This window comes from Schistocerca serialis, chromosome 9, assembly GCF_023864345.2.
Source record: "Schistocerca serialis cubense isolate TAMUIC-IGC-003099 chromosome 9, iqSchSeri2.2, whole genome shotgun sequence".
NCBI lineage: Eukaryota > Metazoa > Arthropoda > Insecta > Orthoptera > Acrididae > Schistocerca > Schistocerca serialis.
Window position 1 is genome coordinate 258,014,436 of NC_064646.1, and position 23,892 is coordinate 258,038,327.

General features: G+C 41.8%; 2 protein-coding genes across 3 annotated transcripts in view; one reads left to right on the top strand and one right to left on the bottom strand.

Moving 5' to 3' along the window:
- LOC126418437 (Golgi-associated PDZ and coiled-coil motif-containing protein-like) overlaps nucleotides 1-23,892 on the top strand; it is a 489,842-nt gene that overhangs the window by 36,716 nt on the left and 429,234 nt on the right. The gene's annotated exons all lie outside the window — the stretch shown is intronic.
- LOC126418436 (uncharacterized) overlaps nucleotides 12,751-23,892 on the bottom strand; it is a 225,943-nt gene continuing 214,801 nt past the window's right edge. Inside the window, exons 8-9 of the mRNA XM_050085194.1 lie at nucleotides 20,172-20,436; nucleotides 12,751-14,739 (exon numbers count right to left, since the gene is read on the bottom strand). Coding sequence (XP_049941151.1) covers nucleotides 13,057-14,739; nucleotides 20,172-20,436 — 1,948 coding nt within the window. The 3' untranslated portion in view covers nucleotides 12,751-13,056. The remainder of the gene's footprint in view (nucleotides 14,740-20,171; nucleotides 20,437-23,892) is intronic.

Below are 23,892 nucleotides of genomic sequence, written 5' to 3' on the forward strand. Positions count from 1 at the left end.
GATTTTAAGTTCTAAACTAAGAAATCTGCTTGTTCCCCTTGCATATTTAACTTTAATGAATCAACTATGTGTGATACTCTTTCAAGTTATAAAGAAATAACATGGTTTCTGGGCCTTATTTGATTTTAAGCTTATCTGGTTGCTTTGGTTTGGAGACCAGGAACCTGTTCTTAAAAACTCTGAATACCTTAGAATGTATGTCATATTTCATGGAAAGCAGACAAAGCATGTGTACTACAGTTTTACAAAGCCTTCACACAGTCTTTTGTTGGTGAAATGTGTGTGCAAGGTTTATGAGTTTGCTAGGCCATCATATTTAAAAATATTAGAAGTGCTGAGCCAAATGCAAATTAGATTGGCTAGTGAGCTTTTAGGAACACCCCTACTCCTAGCTATTGTGCTGAGGATTGTGTGTCAAGACTTGACGTGAGATGCTGAGATAAACCTGTAAGGCTTCTTGGGAGACACAGTTATTTTTAGAATTGATTAATTAGTTCAGAACAGATTAGGTTGTAAAGGAATGCAATCTAAATATTAAGTTTAACATCCTGATTATAAAGAATTTTATATAGGCGTGTAGATTTTATCATTGTATACACTGACGACGTATGGCAATGGGACTCTCTTGACTGTTCAATTGTTTTCACTAACCGTATCATCAGAAGTCACATTCCTGACAAATTTGTAATATGTAGTGCACAACTATGTGTGTGATGAAGGCACTGGAAATGAGTGTGGAAGGAAGTGGGAGGAGGGGAGATGAGGAATAATTGAAGAAAAATATTAGTTTGTTATCTGCTGCAATTCCTTTTTGTGTCCTACAAGCACTACAGCATATGTACCTAGTTGAGTGTTCCAAAATACACTGGATTCCTTTCTTCTTTGCAATAGTATATAGATAAGCTGCAATCTGTGAAGTGACATGCCCAGTCATAGAATACCTCATACTTACCACTCCAGTGGGACAAAGCTGCACTGATCCACCTCTGAACTCATCACTGTCCTTTTAAACCTCCTTCATACCCCACCAGATGAACCCCCTATCCAGTCTTGTGTGTGAACCATTGTATGTTTTGACTAGTCAGGTACAAATTAAAAGTATTTGACTCAGTACCACACTTATGCTTACTATGAAAAGTATGATCAAATAGGATATTTTTATATTTCTGACTGGAGTGAGGGTTTCTTGGTAGGGAGGATGCAACATGTTATATTGAATATAGTGTCACCGGCAGATGTAAAAGTGACTTCTGGTATGCCCTAGGGAAGTGTGTTTGTATCCTCGCTGTTCGTATTTTATATTAATGTTCCTTCAGATGATATTAATAGTAATGTCAAGCTTTTAACAGATGACGCTGTAATATGTAATGAAATACTGTTCAAAAAAGCTGCACTAATATTCAGTCAGGTCTTGATAAGATGTAAAAGGGTTGCAAGGATTGGCAATTTGATAGGACTGTTCAGAAATGTAAAACTGGGCATTTCACAAAGAAAGAAATTGTAATACCAGATGACTGCAATAACTGAGTGTAACAATTTGTAGGCATATGATCAGAGACTCAGTCGTAGGTAAAGCAGGTGGCCGAATTTGGTTCATTTTTTTTTTTTTTTCTTAGTTCTCCATTCTAGTTTTTCTATTTTTGAACTCTGGATGTCACAAGTTAAAAGTGCTTCATCTGTTTTGTGTTTTTTATTAATTTTCTAGTTGTTAGAATATTAATTAATGAAAAATAAAAAATATAATGCAACAAACATTTATTTATCTTCATATTTCCTCCTTCAGTGCTTTATTAATTGCTTCGCACATTCCTGGAATAATTTTGGTTAATGTGCTCTGTGTTATTAGTGCTGTATAGTAAGGTAGAGTAGCTGTCCTGTAGAAAGAAATCAGTGTTATGGTGAACCTGTCTTCTGCACATGCAGCATTACTCAACCGAGTATTCTGCTTAGCAACTGAGGAGCCACTTTACTGGGAAAATACTGAAATACATTCTCTTCCACCGGTAAATAATTTAAATAAGAGTTGATGTCCTCTACTTGCAGCTCTTGCAAGAAATTTTGCTGAATGCTTGTATTGTTTCGATGTAAAACCCATGGCTTCACCCAAGTATATTTCCTTTTTTATGACCCTTCTCTTACAGATGCACACACAATGCAATTGTGATACAAGCAACTGCAGCATATGATAAACTGCTGTTGTCCGCTATCCTGAACTTTGACGAAAAATATGATGACAGTGTAATATCACTTTTTAGTGCCACATCAAAGATCTTTGTCAAAGAAATTTGATGAATATTTGATCATACTACTTTGTCAAAGAAATATAATAGTGTAATACCCACCTTAGGATTGCTCCTCAAACAATCCTGTGGCCAATATCCTTCCCTGTCTTTGTCCAATCTGAGTCTGTCATAAAATTTACTGCTTTACAATGTTAAACAAAAAGTTTCTTTTCTTCTGTAGTGTACTATATCTTATTCCAAAACTGCAATCTGTCTTATATAGACCTGCATAAGGTAAACCTTAATCACAGAAACAGGTGTGTGAGACAGTGGTCTCTTTATATAGTGACACAAGTGCATACTGAACGGAGTCTAAGTCTACATCATTATTTACATCCAGTAAGCTACAGCATGGCATCTGACAGTGTTTGCTTCATTGTTGTGTTACATGGATTGTGTATCACTGGTTGTTTCTCAAGCAATGTATAGGTTGTGGCTACTAAACAAAAGGAAAAAAGGTACAGAAAAACTAGAAATGATTAATGGTCTATTAATTTATCAAGAATGAGTAGGAGGTGTAAGTCCCGTGTTTTCCAACGGTAACATGATTATCATTTTAGTGTTAGGAAAATAAGATGCCTCTCACAAATATTATCAGGAATGTTAATGTACAAGCATATACAAGGGAAAAAGTCCCAGAATTTCAAATTGCAGCAGAAAGAGCTTGAAACTATTAAGCACAACCAAACTAGGTTTTATTAAAAGTATCTGGACACCTCTATGTAACATGGAATTGACCCCTATGTGTCAAGACAGGCAGACCAAGAAGTATAAAAAGTAGGTGGGGAGTACAGAAGCAGTAACAGCAAAAAGGGGCAGTCAGAAGGTCTCAGTGACTTCAGACATGGATCAGTCATTGGATGGTACTTGAGGAACAAATTAGTCATGAACATTGAAACCCTTCTAATGCTGGCCAAGTTGATTGTTGGTGGTGTGATGGTGAACTGGAAATACAGATTAACAGTGAATTAACAGCTAAGCAACAGTTGAGGTTGTGTAAAGTGCAATGCCATTGGACAGTAGCTGACTGGAAACAAGTGATTAGCCATGATGAATCACAATATACCCTGGACACTCCAGTGAAATGGTGTGGGTTTGGCGATTGTCTGAAGAACATTATCTGCCATCATCTGTAGTGCCATCGTTGAAATACAGATGAAGTGGTGTTATAATAAGGGGATGTTTTCGATGGTTAGGATGTGGTCCCCTTATTGCACTTCAGAAAATGCTAAATTTGAAAGTACCTGATCCCCTTATTGCACTTACGGAAATATTGTACGTGGAAGTATATGAACACATTTTAGAGCATTATATACTATGTACAGCAAAGGAACAATTCAGAGATGGTGATTGCATCAGGATGACAATACACCCTGTGATAAAGCAGCTGCTGAATGCACTGGTATGTGAACAGATAATATTTCTGAAATGAAATGGACTGGCCTGTCAAGTGTTCCAATGTGAATCCAATGGAACACCATTGGTGTGACTTAGAACCTTGAGTTCATTCCAGACTCCAGTGTCCGACACAAAAAGGTAAAAGGAAATGGAAATAAGTATGTATTGAAAAATCATTTTGAAAAAAATCTCTTAATTATTATATTTGGTGTAATCATGACTACAATGTGAGTTAAAATATTTGCCTGCTGCTCATTTCAAAAACTTGGGAATGGTAAATAACAGTCTGTGAAAAAGAACAAGAGAATGTTACTAACAATTACTGATACTGGAAGAACCTGAACTGTGTCAATAAAACATTAAATAGCTGGTGATGCCTTCCCCTTAATAGACAATAGGAGAGAAGCAGATTGAAAGTAAACAAGAGTTATTCATGGTGGAGGATGAAAATAATAATTCAGGATCCACACAAAGTAAACACTGCAATATAAGAAATGGTATTTTTTCTTAGTAAAATTAAACTTATTTCACAACATAATTTGTTTAACTGGATCTTATGTTTGACTTATTTAAGCTTGCAAAAAATTAGAATTTTTAGAGTTCTGCAAAATAGGAAGTTGGTTTACTTAGTATTCTATACTTTCTCAATATTGTCAGTAACTATCATGCTGTGTGTTCCCACCCCCCATAAAAAAAGGTGTTCACTAATGTTTTGACTGGTGGAACTATTTTTTATCTCATTTGAAGTGTGTTTGCAAGCATAAGTTCACTGTTTTCATTTTTCTATTTTCACTGTTATTATTGATTATACACATTTCATCATTCAATATGTGGCATCAGAAAAATTAACATAAATTGATCTTGAACACATTAAGGCGCAAATGGGAAATGGCCACATGATACCATTATTAGTCAGCTGTTCCCAACAGTTTCATATTCTGAGATGCTACAGTTATGAATATCTTTGCATTTTATAACATACAGTCTACACTGATTTACGAATGCATGTTATTAAATTGTGGATTTTTGTTGACCATTTTTCTTTGCTTGTGCTTCACTATGGATATCACTAATACTGCGCATAACTGATATTCATGGATTGTATAAAACAGCGCTCATATCGGAGCACTTTTAGATGAATATGCTCCCATTTATTCAAAGACTCCGACTGTAAAGTGGGTTAACTGGTGCTACATTCGACCTTCCTCAGCACCTTTAAAAATGTTCCCAAAATTTTAGGCATGCAAACATATTCATGCTCTTTTGACATTCATCTCGCTTCTGTCCCACAAGTTCCCGTAACTAACTCGCTCACACCCACTAGTCCATCGCTGTAAGTTGCTCATACCTGCCACTCTCACTTGCCCTTCACACTCACTCTTTTAGCCCAACTCACTGTCATCATCTCTGTGTGTCTCTCTATCACTGTTACTGTCTCCCTCCTGTTCTCTCTTACAGCTACTGTTTCATTTATTCCTTGCCACGACTGCATTCTCTTCTCAATCACAGGCTCTCACCCACTTTCATTTTCTCTTTCTTGTTATTCCTTTCGCACTTCCACTGTCTCTTCCTCTCTTGGCAATATAAAATTATGAATATGCTCGAATGCCAAAAGTTGTGAGAGAATTTTTAAAGGTGCTCAAACGGGCAGAATGAGACAGCTGGTAGCCCAGTTTTGAGTCAGTCTTTTAATAAATAGGAGAACATTTGTCTTTTTTGTGCTGTGTCAAGAATATTTGTCCACCGGGTTCCCCTGTTTTCCCTGCTGTAACAGGACATGTCACACACATGAAAAGAACTTTGTGGGTCAGTAAAATTTTGATAGTTTCCTGATATGAAATTGAAAAATAATGCAAAACTATGTAATTTTCACCTCAGTCAGATTTTACGTGCACAAAAATTTTGCATATGTTTCAGCACAACAACAACAATAACAATAATATGGGATCCCCAGAACTCGTATGGTGATAACAGGAACACTTTAATGCATATTTCTCCATGCTACATCATGTTATAAACAATGTTCTCATCTCTCACCATATTTTTATGTGCTTGTTTTATATGTGGAAGTAGGGTAACCGAACACCTCTGTCTCGGAAATGGATAAAGATAAAAGAAAATTTTCATGGCAGTTCTAGATCGAGATCTTAGGAGTGTATTGTAAAAATTATAGCCATTTGCTGTGCATTGCCAACTTGGAGTCTGCAGCTTGGTTTTGGTACCTAAAAACCATGTTTTCAAAAACTGACAAGGGACTAAATGGTGCCACCATAAGCCCCCTAAAGTGCACTATAGGCCACATATAATGCAAAAAGAACCATCTGTGTAATACTCACACTTTGACCCTGTCCTCTAGGTTAGTTACAGTAAAATAACCCTTCCATTGAGTATACTAATCATCCCTAGCCGTAGCCCTAGCCCTGGCCCTGTCACCTGAATCCATCTCCCTCCTCACACCAGCAACCGCCCTCCATCGCCCTGCACTCCTAGCTTTTACCTACTTCCTAAGGTCCACAACCTAATCCCAAAGGTCTCCCTACTGGTTGTTCCATTGTTGCTGGGAACAGTGCTCCTAAAAAACAAACCCCTGCTCTGCTTGTCAAAATCCTGCTCAGGTTGACAAACATCTCCAAACTACAGTCTCTAACCACCCACTGTAGCCTCCCATCCTACATTCAAGACAATGTTCACTTCTTGCACTGCCTCTCCACAATTCATATTCTGTTGCTATCAGACTCATTGGTCACTGTGGATGCAATGTGTTTGTAAACCAATCACCCCCATTCCCACCACTTCTTTCCTAATCCTCGTAGCCTACCACATCCTGGTCCACAATTATTTCACTTTTGAAGGACAAATCTATAAAGAAATCTGTGGTACTACCACAGACACTCACATGGCGGCATCCTATGCCAACTTATTTAAGGGCCGTCTGGAGGAACCTTAACTATCCAGTCAACACATGAAGCCCCTTCTTTTGTTCGGATTCGTTAGTGACATTTTCATGATCTGTAATCATGACAAGGACAACTTTCACCCTTTCCTCCATAACCTAAACACCTACTCCCAAATCGAATTCACCTGGGCCTTCAGAACGCAAGCCACCTTTCTAGATAATGGCCCTCACCTCTCAGATGACTCCATAAATACATCTGTACATAAAAAGTGCACTAACGAGCAACAGTACCTCCACACTGACAATTGTCACCCATTCCATGTCAAAAAGTCTCTTCCTTATAGCCTCACCACCTGTGGGTGCCACATCTGCAGTGGAAAGCAGGAATTATTGAAATATACTGATAATCTTATCTGAACCTTTACTGACAGGCAATATCCTATCCAGCTCATACAGAAACAAATCTCCCTTGCCATCTGTTCCTCTGACACCAGTAAACCTGTCAATCAGCCACCATCTGGCACTCCTCTGATCACACCTAGTATCATTCTGGCCTTGAATAGTTCAACCACATCTTCGCCAAGGGCACCATAGACATCTCGTCCTGCCCCGAGATAAAGATATTCTACCTTATATCCTACATAAGTCACCCAAAGTAGTGTTTCACTACCCATCCAACCTACAGAATATCCTTGCCCATACCTGTTCCAATCGTACTCCTGACCCTGCACCCCACTGAGTTATTCGCTTGTGGTTAACACAAGTGTAAGACCTGTTGCGTACACCCTCTCACCACCTCTACCGCAGGCGAGTCACAGGCATTTCCTACCCAATAAGAGGCAGGACCACCTATGAAAGCAGCTGTGTAGCAGCTGCGCTGCATTTACTGTGCAGCATACTATGTGGCCATGACAAATAACCAACTGTTTATTCACTTAAGGCCGCTGTCAAACTATGCAAACCACGAACTTGACCATCCAGTTGCCTAACATGTTGCCTACCACAGCACAAATGACTTAAACAGCTGCTTCACTTCACAGGCCATTTGGATACTCCCTTCCAACAGAAGTTTCTCTGAACTACATAGATAGCAATTGTCTCTCCAGCATATCTACATCTACATCTACATCTATACTCCGCGAGCCACCTTACGGTGTGTGGCGGAGGGTACTTATTGTACCACTATCTGATCCCCCCTTCCCTGTTCCATTCACGAATTGTGCGTGGGAAGAACGACTGCTTGTAAGTCTCCGTATTTGCTCTAATTTCTCGGATCTTTTCGTTGTGATCATTACGCGAGATATATGTGGGCGGTAGTAATATGTTGCCCATCTCTTCCCGGAATATGCTCTCTCGTAATTTCGATAATAAACCTCTCCGTATTGCGTAACGCCTTTCTTGAAGTGTCCGCCACTGGAGCTTGTTCAGCATCTCCGTAACGCTCTCGCGCTGACTAAATGTCCCCATGACGAATCGCGCTGCTTTTCGCTGGATCATGTCTATCTCTTCTATTAATCCAACCTGGTAAGGGTCCCATACTGATGAGCAATACTCAAGAATCGGACGAACAAGCGTTTTGTAAGCTACTTCTTTCGTCGATGAGTCACATTTTCTTAGAATTCTTCCTATGAATCTCAACCTGGCGCCTGCTTTTCCCACTATTTGTTTTATGTGATCATTCCACTTCAGATCGCTCCGGATAGTAACTCCTAAGTATTTTACGGTCGTTACCGCTTCCAATGATTTACCACCTATGGCATAATCGTACTGGAATGGATTTCTGCCCCTATGTATGCGCATTATATTACATTTATCTACGTTTAGGGAAAGCTGCCAGCTGTCGCACCATGCATTAATCCTCTGCAGGTCCTCCTGGAGTACGTACGAGTCTTCTGATGTTGCTACTTTCTTGTAGACAACCGTGTCATCTGCAAATAGCCTCACGGAGCTACCGATGTTGTCAACTAAGTCATTTATGTATATTGTAAACAATAAAGGTCCTATCACGCTTCCCTGCGGTACTCCCGAAATTACCTCTACATCTGCAGATTTTGAACCGTTAAGAATGACATGTTGTGTTCTTTCTTCTAGGAAATCCTGAATCCAATCACAAACCTGGTCCGATATTCCGTAAGCTCGTATTTTTTTCACTAAACGTAAGTGCGGAACCGTATCAAATGCCTTCCTGAAGTCCAGGAATACGGCATCAATCTGCTCGCCAGTGTCTACGGCACTGTGAATTTCTTGGGCAAATAGGGCGAGCTGAGTTTCACATGATCTCTGTTTGCGGAATCCATGTTGGTTATGATGAAGGAGATTTGTATTATCTAAGAACGTCATAATACGAGAACACAAAACATGTTCCATTATTCTACAACAGATTTACGTAAGCGAAATAGGCCTATAATTATTCGCATCTGATTTATGACCCTTCTTGAAAATGGGAACGACCTGCGCTTTCTTCCAGTCGCTAGGTACTTTACGTTCTTCCAGCGATCTACGATAAATTGCTGATAGAAAGGGGGCAAGTTCTTTAGCATAATCACTGTAGAATCTTAAGGGTATCTCGTCTGGTCCGGATGCTTTTCCGCTACTAAGTGATAGCAGTTGTTTTTCAATTCCGATATCGTTTATTTCAATATTTTCCATTTTGGCGTCCGTGCGACGGCTGAAGTCAGGGACCGTGTTACGATTTTCCGCAGTGAAACAGTTTCGGAACACTGAATTCAGTATTTCTGCCTTTCTTCGGTCGTCCTCTGTTTCGGTGCCATCGTGGTCAACGAGTGACTGAATAGGGGATTTAGATCCGCTTACGGATTTTACATATGACCAAAACTTTTTAGGGTTCTTGTTTAGATTGTTTGCCAATGTTTTATGTTCGAATTCGTTGAATGCTTCTCTCATTGCTCTCTTTACGCTCTTTTTCGCTTCGTTCAGCTTTTCCTTATCAGCTATGATTCGACTACTCTTAAACCTATGATGAAGCTTTCTTTGTTTCCGTAGTACCTTTCGTACATGATTGTTATACCACGGTGGATCTTTCCCCTCGCTTTGGACCTTAGTCGGTACGAACTTATCTAAGGCGTACTGGACGATGTTTCTGAATTTTTTCCATTTTTGTTCCACATCCTCTTCCTCAGAAATGAACGTTTGATGGTGGTCACTCAGATATTCTGCGATTTGTGCCCTATCACTCTTGTTAAGCAAATATATTTTCCTTCCTTTCTTGGCATTTCTTATTACACTTGTAGTCATTGATGCAACCACTGACTTATGATCACTGATACCCTCTTCTACATTCACGGAGTCGAAAAGTTCCGGTCTATTTGTTGCTATGAGGTCTAAAACGTTAGCTTCACGAGTTGGTTCTCTAACTATCTGCTCGAAGTAATTCTCGGACAAGGCAGTCAGGATAATGTCACAAGAGTCTCTGTCCCTGGCTCCAGTTCTGATTGTGTGACTATCCCATTCTATACCTGGTAGATTGAAGTCTCCCCCTATTACAATAGTATGATCACGAAACTTCTTCACGACGTTCTGCAGGTTCTCTCTGAGGCGCTCAACTACTACGGTTGCTGATGCAGGTGGTCTATAGAAGCATCCGACTATCATATCTGACCCACCTCTGATACTTAACTTAACCCAGATTATTTCACATTCGCATTCGCTAATAACTTCACTGGATATTATTGAATTTTTTACTGCTATAAATACTCCTCCACCATTGGCGTTTATCCTATCCTTGCGGTATATATTCCATTCTGTGTCTAGGATTTCGTTACTGTTCACTTCCGGTTTTAACCAACTTTCCGTTCCTAATACTATATGCGCACTATTTCCTTCAATAAGAGATACTAATTCAGGAACCTTGCCCTGGATACTCCTGCAGTTTACCAATATTACGTTAACTTTTCCTGTTTTTGGTCTCTGAGGACGGACGTTCTTTATCAACGATGATAATGTCCTCTCTGGTAAGCCGTCAGGTATTTTATCGTTTCGCCCTAGGGGGGGTCCCTCGAACCTAAAAAACCCCCGTGTGCATGCCACACGTACTCTGCTACCCTAGTAGCTGCTTCCGGTGTGTAGTGCACGCCTGACCTGTCTAGGGGGGCCCTACAGTTCTCCACCCAATAACGGAGGTCGATGAATTTGCAACCATTATAGTCGCAGAGTCGTCTGAGCCTCTGGTTTAGACCCTCCACACGGCTCCAAACCAGAGGACCGCGATCGACTCTGGGCACTATGCTGCAGATATTAAGCTCAGCTTGCACTCCGCGTGCGATGCTGGTTGTCTTCACCAAATCAGCCAGCCGCCGGAAGGAACCAAGGATGGCCTCAGAACCCAAGCGGCAGGCGTCATTCGTTCCGACATGTGCTACTATCTGCAGCCGGTCACACCCAGTGCGTTCAATAGCTGCCGGAAGGGCCGCCTCCACATTACGGACGAGACCCCCCGGCAAGCACACCGAGTGCACACTGGCATTCTTCCCCGACCTACCCGCTATTTTCCTGAGGGGCTCCATAACCCGCCTAACGTTGGAGCTCCCTATATCCTGTGTTCTTGCAATCTCCTGGCCTAAACCCCCACTAACCTATCCCCATTGCCTCATCTAAAATTTTCTCTTCTCTCTTCTGTCCACACAACTTCTTCCCCATCCAGATCATGCACTGCCTTCTCCCACAAATCTTCCTTTCCAGTGTGGACATTCCCTCTCCCCCTCTCTCTGCTCTTTTTGCTCCACCTCTGCAATCCATTTGTCTTGCTGTGTGGCTGGAGAGTCATCTGCCCAAAGACCTGCCTCTTTCCCACTACCTCTCCCCACTTCCATCTGCTCTGACAACTTCTTTAATAGCTGGGTATCAATAGTCAGTTTCACCATGAAGTATACATTTGGGTGTGTCTATGATTGTGTGTGTGTGGTTTTTGTGCTCCACACATCTGTGCCCTTTAGATGTGTGGTTACCCTTCCCCTATTTTATGTATTGCTCCAATCAGGAATTTGTGTTATTGTTATCAATTTAAGTTATTTACATAATAAAATAATTGATTAGGGGTATGCTGCATGTGATGATTATTATCTTTATAATGTTCTGGATATTAATAGAGGCTGTCGTTATGTCTTTCTAAGCTTACGGAGTATAGATTTGGTAAAAAAAGAAAAAAAGAAAGAAAAAACTGATAAATTCTGTATTTTGTTGTAAGTGAACATAATTAGGTATTTCCAAATGCCTATAAATTTTAGCTGAATTGTGGAGTACTGTTAAATGTTGAATGATTGACAGTCATATTGCACTCTCATATTCATTTGCATTTGTCACGCTGGGTATTTTTTCATATTAATTAAGTTTCCATGTACCACTGTATCGGCTTTTGAGCAAAGATCTGTATAGTCTTTTTAACATTGGAAATATTTACACACATCACTCATTAGTCTTTCTTTTGTCACAATTTGTGGGTGGTATAGTCTTTTTGGAACTAAAATAGAATTGTACAAGTCACTAGGTTGCTAGTCCTTTGCTCTCATGCATTTGTTTTACATGGGTATTATCACCCATGACTGACTGACTTGATCGCCACACACTCATGTCCCCATAATGTTCACCTGAAAATGACATTTTGAAACTTTGAAACCAGTAGTGGAATAAATTAATAAAATCTTTGGCAACTGAATTGGATTTGTATTCTATAAACATCTAAAGTAGTTGACTCACGTTTCAAGGTATTCATCTGCAAAATTCTCTGCAAATGACTGATACTTTACCACATATTTACATAGAAAGTTTAACTTACAGCTGTTGAGTAGTCTTCCAAGTCACTTGGTAAATTGCAAATGAAAAAAAAAAAACCATATGTTGAGTATAAAAATAAGTGTTTTTGGGAAGTCAATCTGGATTCTTGTTGACCCATTCTGAAGATGCATCTTGGTAATGCAATGCACTTCACACACTGCCCATATTTCAAGTCAATCTTATGAAATTATCTGAATCTGTCATATAAATAGAAACAACCAGTGTTATAAAACTTATAATCTTTTTGATTACTTCAGCCAACCACTAGCATGATTATTTGCATGAAGTGTATCATGTGAGAAGTTTACCATTCCCAGTTCTGTACTGTGGATGCTTTAATCTTAACTTTCCTGCTTATTTTGTTCCAAATAAATATAAAACACACCACTTTGTTTGTATTTATTACAAAACATTTACAGTTTCTTATGCAGCCACAATAGGCTAAACTATGGTACAATATTTTACAAACTTCACAGCACATACACTTTCTAGAACTTGTGTTTGTTGCAAATTTATTTTCATTGTTCTTTGGACAAAGTTTTTGTAGTATTCTTTGGCTTCTATACATCTCTCTCTCTCTCTCTCTCTCTCTCTCTCTCTCTCTCTCTCTCTCCACACACACACATACACACACACACACACACACACACACACACACAAAACAGTCCATTCACACTCACATATAGATTGTTAGTAAGATGACATGTCATCCTCTTCAGTCAGCTGTGCAGAGAGATACTGCTGTTCTGTATGAATGTGTGTGTGATTCATGGTACTTCCAGTGTTGTTAAGTGAACTTTCCTTCCTGTTCGACAGTTCATGAGCAATTTCTTCTAACTTGTTAACATATTGCTTTATTTTTACATCTTTTATTGTTTCTGGAATGGTAGAAATGTTCAGTCTCTGAGCATGAAATTCTAAATTCTTATAATTTATATAATCATCATTGTAACTGCTGTTCTCATTTGGTTCCTCTTTTGAAGTATCAGGTAATTCTGCACTTGTACCATTTTCTACAGTGTGTTCATCAGTTTTGAGGTGGTGATTCTTTTCCAAAAGTACTTTCCAGAAGTCCTGTATTGATTTATTTACTTGTGTGTCTGTACCATAGGTTTCCATTATTTTTTTCAAAAATTCTGATACATACACTTCAGTGTTGTGTTCCTGATCTACAGCGACTGGGCCACTGTTTGTAAAATTCATTTCTAAATTGTATGGTTCATTGCTTGTGACGTTAGCCTCAGATTGTATGAAGTTGTGTGCATTTGTATAGTTCACTGTGTTTGTGCTTACTGTAATTGCATGTTCTGTTTCATCACTTTGTTTAACATGTTCGCTATTTCCAGAAGTCCTCACACCTCCAGAATTATCATGGGATGCATTTTGGTGTTTTTCTTCTGCAAGCATTGTTGTATTTACGCTTTTGGGTTTGTTAGTGTAATTCATTGATCTCCTCATTACATTACTGCTATTTTCTTTTTCAATTGTCTCATCATCTTCTGGTTTTCGTAAGAATGCAATAACTTGGATTTCTTGCTCAGTGGGTGTCCTGGTCAGTAGGGTTGTGTTGCTGTCATGCTGATCGTGAATGGCATCTGGAATGTGGAAGGAAGAACTGAACCCATTGCCCCTCTCCCCTGGTGACTTCTCATGTACAATAGTTAGTGATGGCTTTTGCACTTCTTTACTTTCTCCAGTATCTGTATCGTGAATGATGGCGAGTATGTTTTTCCATTGGCTTTGTGATGAATTATTGTGCTGCTCTTGTATCTGTGATACAAAGTTTCCGCTTGTGCCTAACTCAGAGTTTTCTCTGTTCCCTTCAGTTTTAAATAATCCTTCTGACTCCGAAGATGAATTCTCAGCAATATCGTTTAAGTTACTGTAATTCAATGGGTGACTTTTGCTGCTACTAGTTAGTGATGCACTTTTCCCATTAGAAGCACTTGAAATATTCTCATTTGTCTTGTCCCACACTTCATCGCGTTGGCCTGGAATATCATTACTTTTACCATCATTATCATGGTGTTCGTTGCTTCGTGTGAATACATTCTCAGAAGTGTAGCTTTTGTCAAACGGTTGTATTATTTGAGAGACATCATTTGAATCATCATTAACTTTACACATTACTATTCCTTTCCCTTCAAATGCCAAGGCAATCTTGTCTGTGAATTCAGGTATGTCTATTGAAGGACAGGTGGTAACAGCACCTCTATCTTTTAAGCTTGTGATTAACAATGTGTTGTGTTTCTCTATTTCTGCAGCAATTCTTGTAATAATTTTCTGATTTCCAAGACATGCTTCTGCATTCATTATTTCTCTGGAAGTCTCACTTCTATCTGGAACCATTTCTCCAAGCTGATCTTGCAAGTCCTGAAATAAAACATACAAATTACATTTGTGTTATAATCAGGTAAATTTGCCATTTAGAATTTTTGTGTATATTATGTTTTGTTTGAAACACCTAAAGATTAACAATAAATTTACAGTTCTCACTTAGAAATGCAATTGCCTTCAATGCCCTTTTGGGGTGCCACTGGCCTAATCTACAAAAGGAAAAAAAGTCACAGCCTAACAGTACAACCTATGTTTTATTACATATTGTACTTTATACAGCACACGTAGTATGCTTATAGGACTGTTACAAAAGCATACTGAGTTTTATTTATAAGTTTCACACCGTATTGTGCATAAAAGTGGGTGAAAATGATTAAAAGTAGTATGTGGAGCTTTCTGTGTAATTATTAAAAACATCTGCTACACTATTTTCTTAACCGCACAGTTTGCACCCATGGTGTTTAACATCATCACTAATTCCAGAAGTGTCTTTCATGTGCATAGTTGCCATTTTGAAACTGAGTGGTGCAATGTTTTAACGTAACACAAACTGTATGTTCAGGAATTTTGAAAAGCCCTGCTTGATGTGACTGTACATATGAAATTGATTGAGAAATGTGGCCATGTGTAGGAGTGGAGGAGGAGGAGGAGGAGGAGGACGAGGAAGAGAAAGAGAAGAATCAGCTTCAAGAAGGGACCACATAGAAGCTAAAGATTGATAACGAGTGACTTTAATTGCAATAGTTGGCACAAATTGGTTGAAAGAACTAGCTAATACATTTCAGAGTACTGAGAATGAAGTATTTAGCCCTTTAGTTTGTGACTTAGCTTGATCATGATAGTATAAATGAAGTAAGCAAGCTAATAATTCCATGTCAGGCATACATCGAGCACCACCACAATCAGAACACCAACTACGACTACTCTCTCTACCTTAACCTTTCTTCTTCAGTCTCTTAATGAGATTGGGACACTCTTTGCAAGACATATCTCAAGAGTGATTTTCTGTTGTTTGATGGTACAGGTTATTTTTAAGTCTCTACCTAACTCTAAAATCTAAAGAGAAACAGTCTCTTGGTATCTGTTCTCTCTTGCCACTAAAGAATTATTCTGAGTGTCACTATGAGAAATTTGAGATGTACTCTGCTTTCTTTTGCCAGTATTCCTTGTCTTTTGATGGTGAAGTGGAGATCACAACACATGCCTAGAGAACATGCTCATGCAGTTTATCACTGTATTTTGGATGTTGAGAGAAATTGGATGATTGACATTAGACTGTCAGTTCACACAGAAAGGTAGCTGTTATGCAGTAATTGCTGAATGAGTGGGGACAAGATGGACTCTGAACCACAGTGTGGCAAAAACGGTTATGTATGGGTCCTTTCAGGAGGACTACACAACAAGGAGGTCATAGGACTCTTAGATTTGCTCTAACGAATAGATGGATGACAACAACTGAAGTCCAGGCAGAAGTAATAGGCCTGCCTGGGAACAGATAGTGGAATCTGGATTGAGATTTCAAGTTGTCATGCAGCATTTACCACAGATGCCAAATCAGATGACAGAGATTTGCGTGCTCTAAGGCCAATGTCAACTGGGTTGTTAAGTGGTATCCTATGGTGTTCCCTACTGTTCAGTATGAGTCTCACTTCTTCTTTTCTGGTCGCCAGATTGATGGCAATTTGCTTGTCGATCTGGTGAAAGGTCACACAAAGCAGTGATTCTCGAGACCCATGTCTCTCCATCTCCTGGAATCATGGTGGGGGAGTTAGCGGATATGAGAATATGCCTGATGTGATGATTATTGTTGAAGGGAAGCTGAATGTTCACCAGAGTGGGACAATAATGGCAAACAATGTTTCCATATCCTTCATGGATAGAGTACAAACTGGCATATTCCAACAGAAAATGCAAGAACCCACACCACCATTCACAGCACAAATGCCTCAAGGGAAGTATGGATCCTTGGCTGGTGTGTGATTGGTCCCCAGGTTTGTCACCGGTAGAGCATGTCTGAGACGGTATAGTAATATGTATATGTTCATACCGCCTACCACTCTTCATGAAATGACGCAGCAAGTGTTCGAGGTATGTCAGGACATTCAGAGGCTGATTACTTCCATGCCACAATGAATACAATAATGAAATTGGTGGACATACTTCATGCTGTTGCTGGCAATGGGCATCAGTTCAGAATTGAATAAAAATTGTAATTATGTGATTGACAACTCTACAAATTTGATAGATCTTGGACCTCTACTTCCATAATTGTATATGCCATAGTACTAAATTTATTGACTTTTTGTGATCTTTTGATGGGAGGAAGTAGTGTACAACACGTAGGTTACTGAGATAGGAGGAAGTTCTGTCTTTGTCACATAGTTTTGGTGCTACATGTGTGCTGTATATTTCCTTCCAAATGTCAGTAAAGTCAGTATCACGTTTGTGTGAAAGTGCATTATTGACATGCTCATTTTAAGCATTGCAACCAACTACTACAAATCCCTCATCAGTTTGCAAAAGGAGCATTTGGTGTCATTGCTAAAATTGTCCTTGCTTCTTTCTGTATTCTAACCACTGTCTCCAAGGGATCATAGCTAGTAGGGAGTGCCTAAACTATTAATTACTAGTAACAAGTTACAACACTCCAGCTTCAACCAGATGACATGTTCCAGAAATCGATCAATAATTTAATAGGTACCACATAGGCTGTGAAATACGCAGGAACCAGTGAACTAGGTGCATTATTATAGCAATGTTTTCTGTTGTTGAAGTCTTCTGTCTGAAGACTGGTTTACTGCAGCTGCCCATGCTACTCTGTTCTGTGCTAGTCTCATCATATCTGCGTAACTACCACAACCTATATCCATTTGAACCTGCTTACAGTATTCGTCTCATAGTACCGAGTGAGGTAGGCATAATGGTTAACACACTGGACTCACATTCGGGAGGATGACAGTTCGAATCCCTGTCTGAACGTTCAGATTTAGGTTTCCTGTGATTTCTCTAAATTGCTCCAGTAAAATATTGAAATGGTTCCTCTGAAAAGACCACTGCTGATTCCTTCTCCATCCTTTCATTATATATATTCTCACAAAATCAAAGTGAAGATTCCTTGATGCGTCAGACTGTGTACTATTAACAAGTCCCTTTCTTTAGTCAAATTGAGCCACAGATTTATTGTATCCCCAATTCGATTCAGTATCTCTTCACTACCACCTAATCTTAACCATTCGTCTGTAGTACCATAGTTTTATTCTTTTCTGAACTGTTTATTTTCCACTTTTCACTTCCATATGAGGTTAGACTCCAGACTGAAGGAAAGACTTTCCGACACTTAAATTTATATTCAGTGACAACAGCTTTCTTTTTCTGACACACACTTTACCTGATGTTGCTTGTCTACATTTCACACTGAAGCACCAAGAATACTGCTATAGGCATGCGTATTCAAACACAGAGATGTGTAAACAGGCAGAATACGGCGCTGCGGTCGGCAACGCCTGTATAATACAACAGGTGTCTGGCGCCGTTGTTAGATCGGTTACTGCTGCTACAATAGAAAAGGTTATCAAGATTTAAGTGACTTTGAACATGGTGTTATAGTTGGCGCACGAGCGATAGGACACAGCATCTCCGAGGTAGCGATGAAGTGAGGATTTTCCGATACGACCATTTCACGAGTGTACCGTGAATATCAGGAATCCGGTAAAACATCAAGTCCCCGACACCGCTGCGGTCGGAAAAAGATCCTGCAGAAACTTGACCAACGACAGAGAACCGTTCAACGTGACAGAAATGCAAATCCATCCGCAAATTGCTGCAGATTTCAGTGCTGGGCTATCAACAAGTGTCAGCTTGCAAATCGTTCAACGAAACATCATCGATATGGGCTTTCGGAGCCGAAGGCCCACTCGTGTACCCTTGATGACCGCACGGCACAGACCTTCACGCCTCGTCTGGGCCCGTCAACACCGACATTGGAATGTTGATGACTGAAAACATGTTGCCTGGTCGGACGAGTCTCGTTTCAAATTTTATCGAGGGTACGGAGACAGCCTTACGAATCCATGGACGCTGCATGTCAGCAGGGGACTGTTCAAGCTGGCGGAGGCTCTGCAATGGTGTGGGGCGTGTGTAGTTGCAGTGACATGAGACCCGTGATTCGTCAAGATAAGATTTTGACAGGTGACACGTACGTAAGCATGCTGTCTGATCACCTGCATCCATTCATGTCCATTGTGCATTCCGACAGACTTGGGCAATTCCAGCAGGACAATGTGACACCCCACACTTTTAGAATTGCTGCAGAGTGGCTCCAGGAAAACTCCTCTGAGTGTAAACACTTCCGCTCCCCACCAGACTCCCCAAACATAAAGCATAATTTAGCATATCTGTGATGCATTGCAACGTCCTGTTCTCGACCCCCTCGTACTCTTACGGATTTATGGATATCCCTGCAGGATTCATGGTGTCAGTTCCCTCCAGCACTACTTCTACATGTACATCTACATTTATACTCCGCAAGCCACACAACGGTGTGTGGCGGAGGGCACTTTTCGTGCCACTGTCATTACCTCCCTTTCCTGTTCCAGTCGCGTATGGTTCGCGGGAAGAACGACTGCCGGAAAGCCTCCGTGCGCGCTCGAATCTCTAATTTTACATTCGTGATCTCCTTGGGAGGTATAAGTAGGGGGAAGCAATGTATTAGATACCTCATCCAGAAACGCACCCTCTCGACACCAGGACAGCAAGCTACACCGCGATGCAGAGCGCCTCTCTTGCAGAGTTTGCTAAACATCGTAACGCTATCATGCTTACCAAATAACTCTGTGACGAAACGCGCCGCTCTTCTTTGTATCTTCTCTATGTCCTCCGTCAACCCGACCTGGTACGGATCCCACACTGATGAGCAGTACTCAAGAATAGATCGAACGAGTGTTTTGTAAGCCACCTCCTTTGTTGATGGACTACATTTTCTAAGGACTCTCCCAGTGAATTTCAACCTGGTAACCGCCTTACCAAGAATTGATTTTATATGATCATTCCGCTTCAAATCGTTCCGCACGCATACTCCCAGATATTTCACAGAAGTAACTGCTACCAGTGTTTGTTCCGCTATCATATAATTAGTGGAGTCCATGTCGTGTTGCGGCACTTCCGCGTGCTCGCGGGAGCTCTACACGACGTTAGGCAGGTGTACCAGTTTCTTTGGCTCCTCACTACTTCGACAATGGTCAGTTGTTTCCCTGTCCAAATAACAAAACTCGTCTGCTTTTAGTGCTACGTTTCGTACCCTTGTCCCGGCCCCTGGAACCGCGCGTGCCTCATACGCAACGCCGTTCAGCACAGCTCTCAGCAGTTCGTAGAGTATAGCGCGACGAGGAACTGATCCGCGTTTATGTCGACGGTGTGTGAGACTTCTTACATCCACCCGCAGCGAGAAACTGTGAGCTACGTAAAACTACCTGGAGCGCGCCCAGGATGTTGGCGAGCCGGGAGTCGACGGCGTCGTGGCCGTGGCGCAGCGTGGCGGCGTGGTCCTTGCCGGCGGCGGAGAGCGCCTCCGTCACCTCCTGGATGGCGCGCTCGATCTGGCGGCCCTGGTTGCGCGCCTCCTCGGCCGCCTTCATCACCGTGTTCGTGTTGTGCGCCACGGTGCGCACCAGGTGGCTGTGGTGCGACTTGAGCATCTCGTGCACCTGCTGCACCTCCTGCATCGTCGAGGCGCTCCTGCAATCAGACACACAAACCAACCTCACTAGGTGTCGTGAAGACTAGACTAACCGCACAGAGGTGTTCAAGCAGTCATTCTTGCTGTGCTGCACACGCGGATGACACGGGAAGCAGCTCTTCTCACTGTACATTAATGATATTTCTACAGTGATTCACTCCTGCAACTACCATCTATATCAGGGGTCTCCAAACTACGGCCCGCGGGCCGAAACCGGCCCGCGTTAGCTGGCCGGACATCCCTGGTAACCGGCCCTCCAAATATTGGAGGTGGTGCCTATACTGCCAGCAATTGAGTTTCGAGGCCTATCGCGACCAATACACCGCGACATTGTCGAAGCTCTATCTTTACAAAGCGGAAGGTCATAGTTAAAGTTGTGGCTATCCACAATAAACAGACAGACCATTATCCGTGCGATAGTGAAAAAAAAGGTTAACAGACTAGTTTGACGAAAACATTTTAAGTAAAAAAATTCTTTGTATTTTATTCTACTCACGAGTCTGGTGCAAGTCTTTCAAATGGACGCCACTTCGGCGACTAGCCTTAGTAATGAATCATTACGGAAGATGCTTCTTAAGCAAGGTTTCACTTTCTTTACGTATTACGATTTTCAGATATTCCTTGTCTCTTCGAAGTCAAACTTTGAATTGTCCCACACCTACTAGCGCATAAAACACTAAAAAACTCGTGAGACACTCGCAACATAGACGCAATCACGCAACAGAACTATCAAATATATGCTCTGGCTCTGCTACTCGCTACAAGGCTACAGAACCAAACTTATTGTTGCGCTGCTTGAAATAACAATACGTTGACATACTCTACCTCTGTTACGTCTTGTAGTAATAGTGTTGCTAACAATGATTTTGAGATTTCGTTAAATTTGCAGGACGCTTTCGTGAAGAATGTGCAGTGACATACTTTTTTGTCGGTGAAATTCGCCAAAATAAAATATGCCAGATATTCGGTCAAAATTATGTAATTAAATAAAAATCGTAGTTCGTATCAGTGCTAGCTATTCCCACAACCTTAGATTTTTGCGATTTCATCTTTCCTTTTTAGCCTTAAATTACGGTGATCATGGAGTGCTAGGGTTCTTTAATCCCACTAGGTAGATCTTGGCCCTTATGACTTTGTGGAGGAATCAATGTGACCCGCAGACTAAAACGTTTGGAGACCCCTGATCTATATGCCGACGACATCCAACTGTACATAAGTGCAAGCCCCAAGAACATTGCTGACGCAGTAGCGAGTATGAACGCAGATCTTTGCTCTGTTTCTCAATGGGCACAAAACTTAGATCTGAAACTAAACCCCAAGAAATCCCAGCTCATTCTTATATCTCATCCAAAGTTAATCAGGCAGTACTTTCGCGAAACAGTCCCTCAAATACTCCTCAATGGTACCCAACTAACATACCAAAAAAACCAGTAAAAGACCTTGGAATAATCTTGGATGAGCATCTAAACTGGGAAGAACAAACAGCCACAGCTTGCCGGAAATCTCTCTCCTCCCTACATGCAATCCAAAAATTTAGAAACATACACTCCTGGAAATGGAAAAAAGAACACATTGACACCGGTGTGTCAGACCCACCATACTTGCTCCGGACACTGCGAGAGGGCTGTACAAGCAATGATCACACGCACGGCACAGCGGACACACCAGGAACCGCGGTGTTGGCCGTCGAATGGCGCTAGCTGCGCAGCATTTGTGCACCGCCGCCGTCAGTGTCAGCCAGTTTGCCGTGGCATACGGAGCTCCATCGCAGTCTTTAACACTGGTAGCATGCCGCGACAGCGTGGACGTGAACCGTATGTGCAGTTGACGGACTTTGAGCGAGGGCGTATAGTGGGCATGCGGGAGGCCGGGTGGACGTACCGCCGAATTGCTCAACACGTGGGGCGTGAGGTCTCCACAGTACATCGATGTTGTCGCCAGTGGTCGGCGGAAGGTGCACGTACCCGTCGACCTGGGACCGGACCGCAGCGATGCACGGATGCACGCCAAGACCGTAGGATCCTACGCAGTGCCGTAGGGGACCGCACCGCCACTTCCCAGCAAATTAGGGACACTGTTGCTCCTGGGGTATCGGCGAGGACCATTCGCAACCGTCTCCATGAAGCTGGGCTACGGTCCCGCACACCGTTAGGCCGTCTTCCGCTCACGCCCCAACATCGTGCAGCCCGCCTCCAGTGGTGTCGCGACAGGCGTGAATGGAGGGACGAATGGAGACGTGTCGTCTTCAGCGATGAGAGTCGCTTCTGCCTTGGTGCCAATGATGGTCGTATGCGTGTTTGGCGCCGTGCAGGTGAGCGCCACAATCAGGACTGCATACGACCGAGGCACACAGGGCCAACACCCGGCATCATGGTGTGGGGAGCGATCTCCTACACTGGCCGTACACCACTGGTGGTCGTCGAGGGGACACTGAATAGTGCACGGTACATCCAAACTGTCATCGAACCCATCGTTCTACCATTCCTAGACCGGCAAGGGAACTTGCTGTTCCAACAGGACAATGCACGTCCGCATGTATCCCGTGCCACCCAACGTGCTCTAGAAGGTGTAAGTCAACTACCCTGGCCAGCAAGATCTCCGGATCTGTCCCCCATTGAGCATGTTTGGGACTGGATGAAGCGTCGTCTCACGCGGTCTGCACGTCCAGCACGAACGCTGGTCCAACTGAGGCGCCAGGTGGAAATGGCATGGCAAGCCGTTCCACAGGACTACATCCAGCATCTCTACGATCGTCTCCATGGGAGAATAGCAGCCTGCATTGCTGCGAAAGGTGGATATACACTGTACTAGTGCCGACATTGTGCATGCTCTGTTGCCTGTGTCTATGTGCCTGTGGTTCTGTCAGTGTGATCATGTGATGTATCTGACCCCAGGAATGTGTCAATAAAGTTTCCCCTTCCTGGGACAATGAATTCACGGTGTTCTTATTTCAATTTCCAGGAGTGTATTTTCAACCCATGTTAAACAAAAATTAGTTCTAAATACTAGTCTTGCCTAATCATTACTACTGCGATGTAGTTCAACACGGCACAAATAGTGAAAATTCGAGATGCCTCGAGCTAGTGATGAATACCTGCGTTAGATACGTGTGAGTATACGGTTGTATGATCATATCAGTCCTTCATACTCCCAGCTAGGTTGGATACGCCCACATAAGGTACGCGATCTCCACACGATGTGCTTACTTCATCGATTTCTTTGTCACTGGTGCCCCAAATACTTATCTTCTCACATTAAACACTTATCATCATTCCACAACTGTAATACCAGGTCGGATACGTCTAGTATCTTGGCTGTACCTTTACATAACACAAAATCTTTCTCCATGTCATTCTCCATCTCAGCCATACGACTATGGAACGCGCTCCCCTGTGATCTGCGTCTTATCCAGAACCACTCAACATTCAAGAGGGAACTCAAAACTTACATATTAG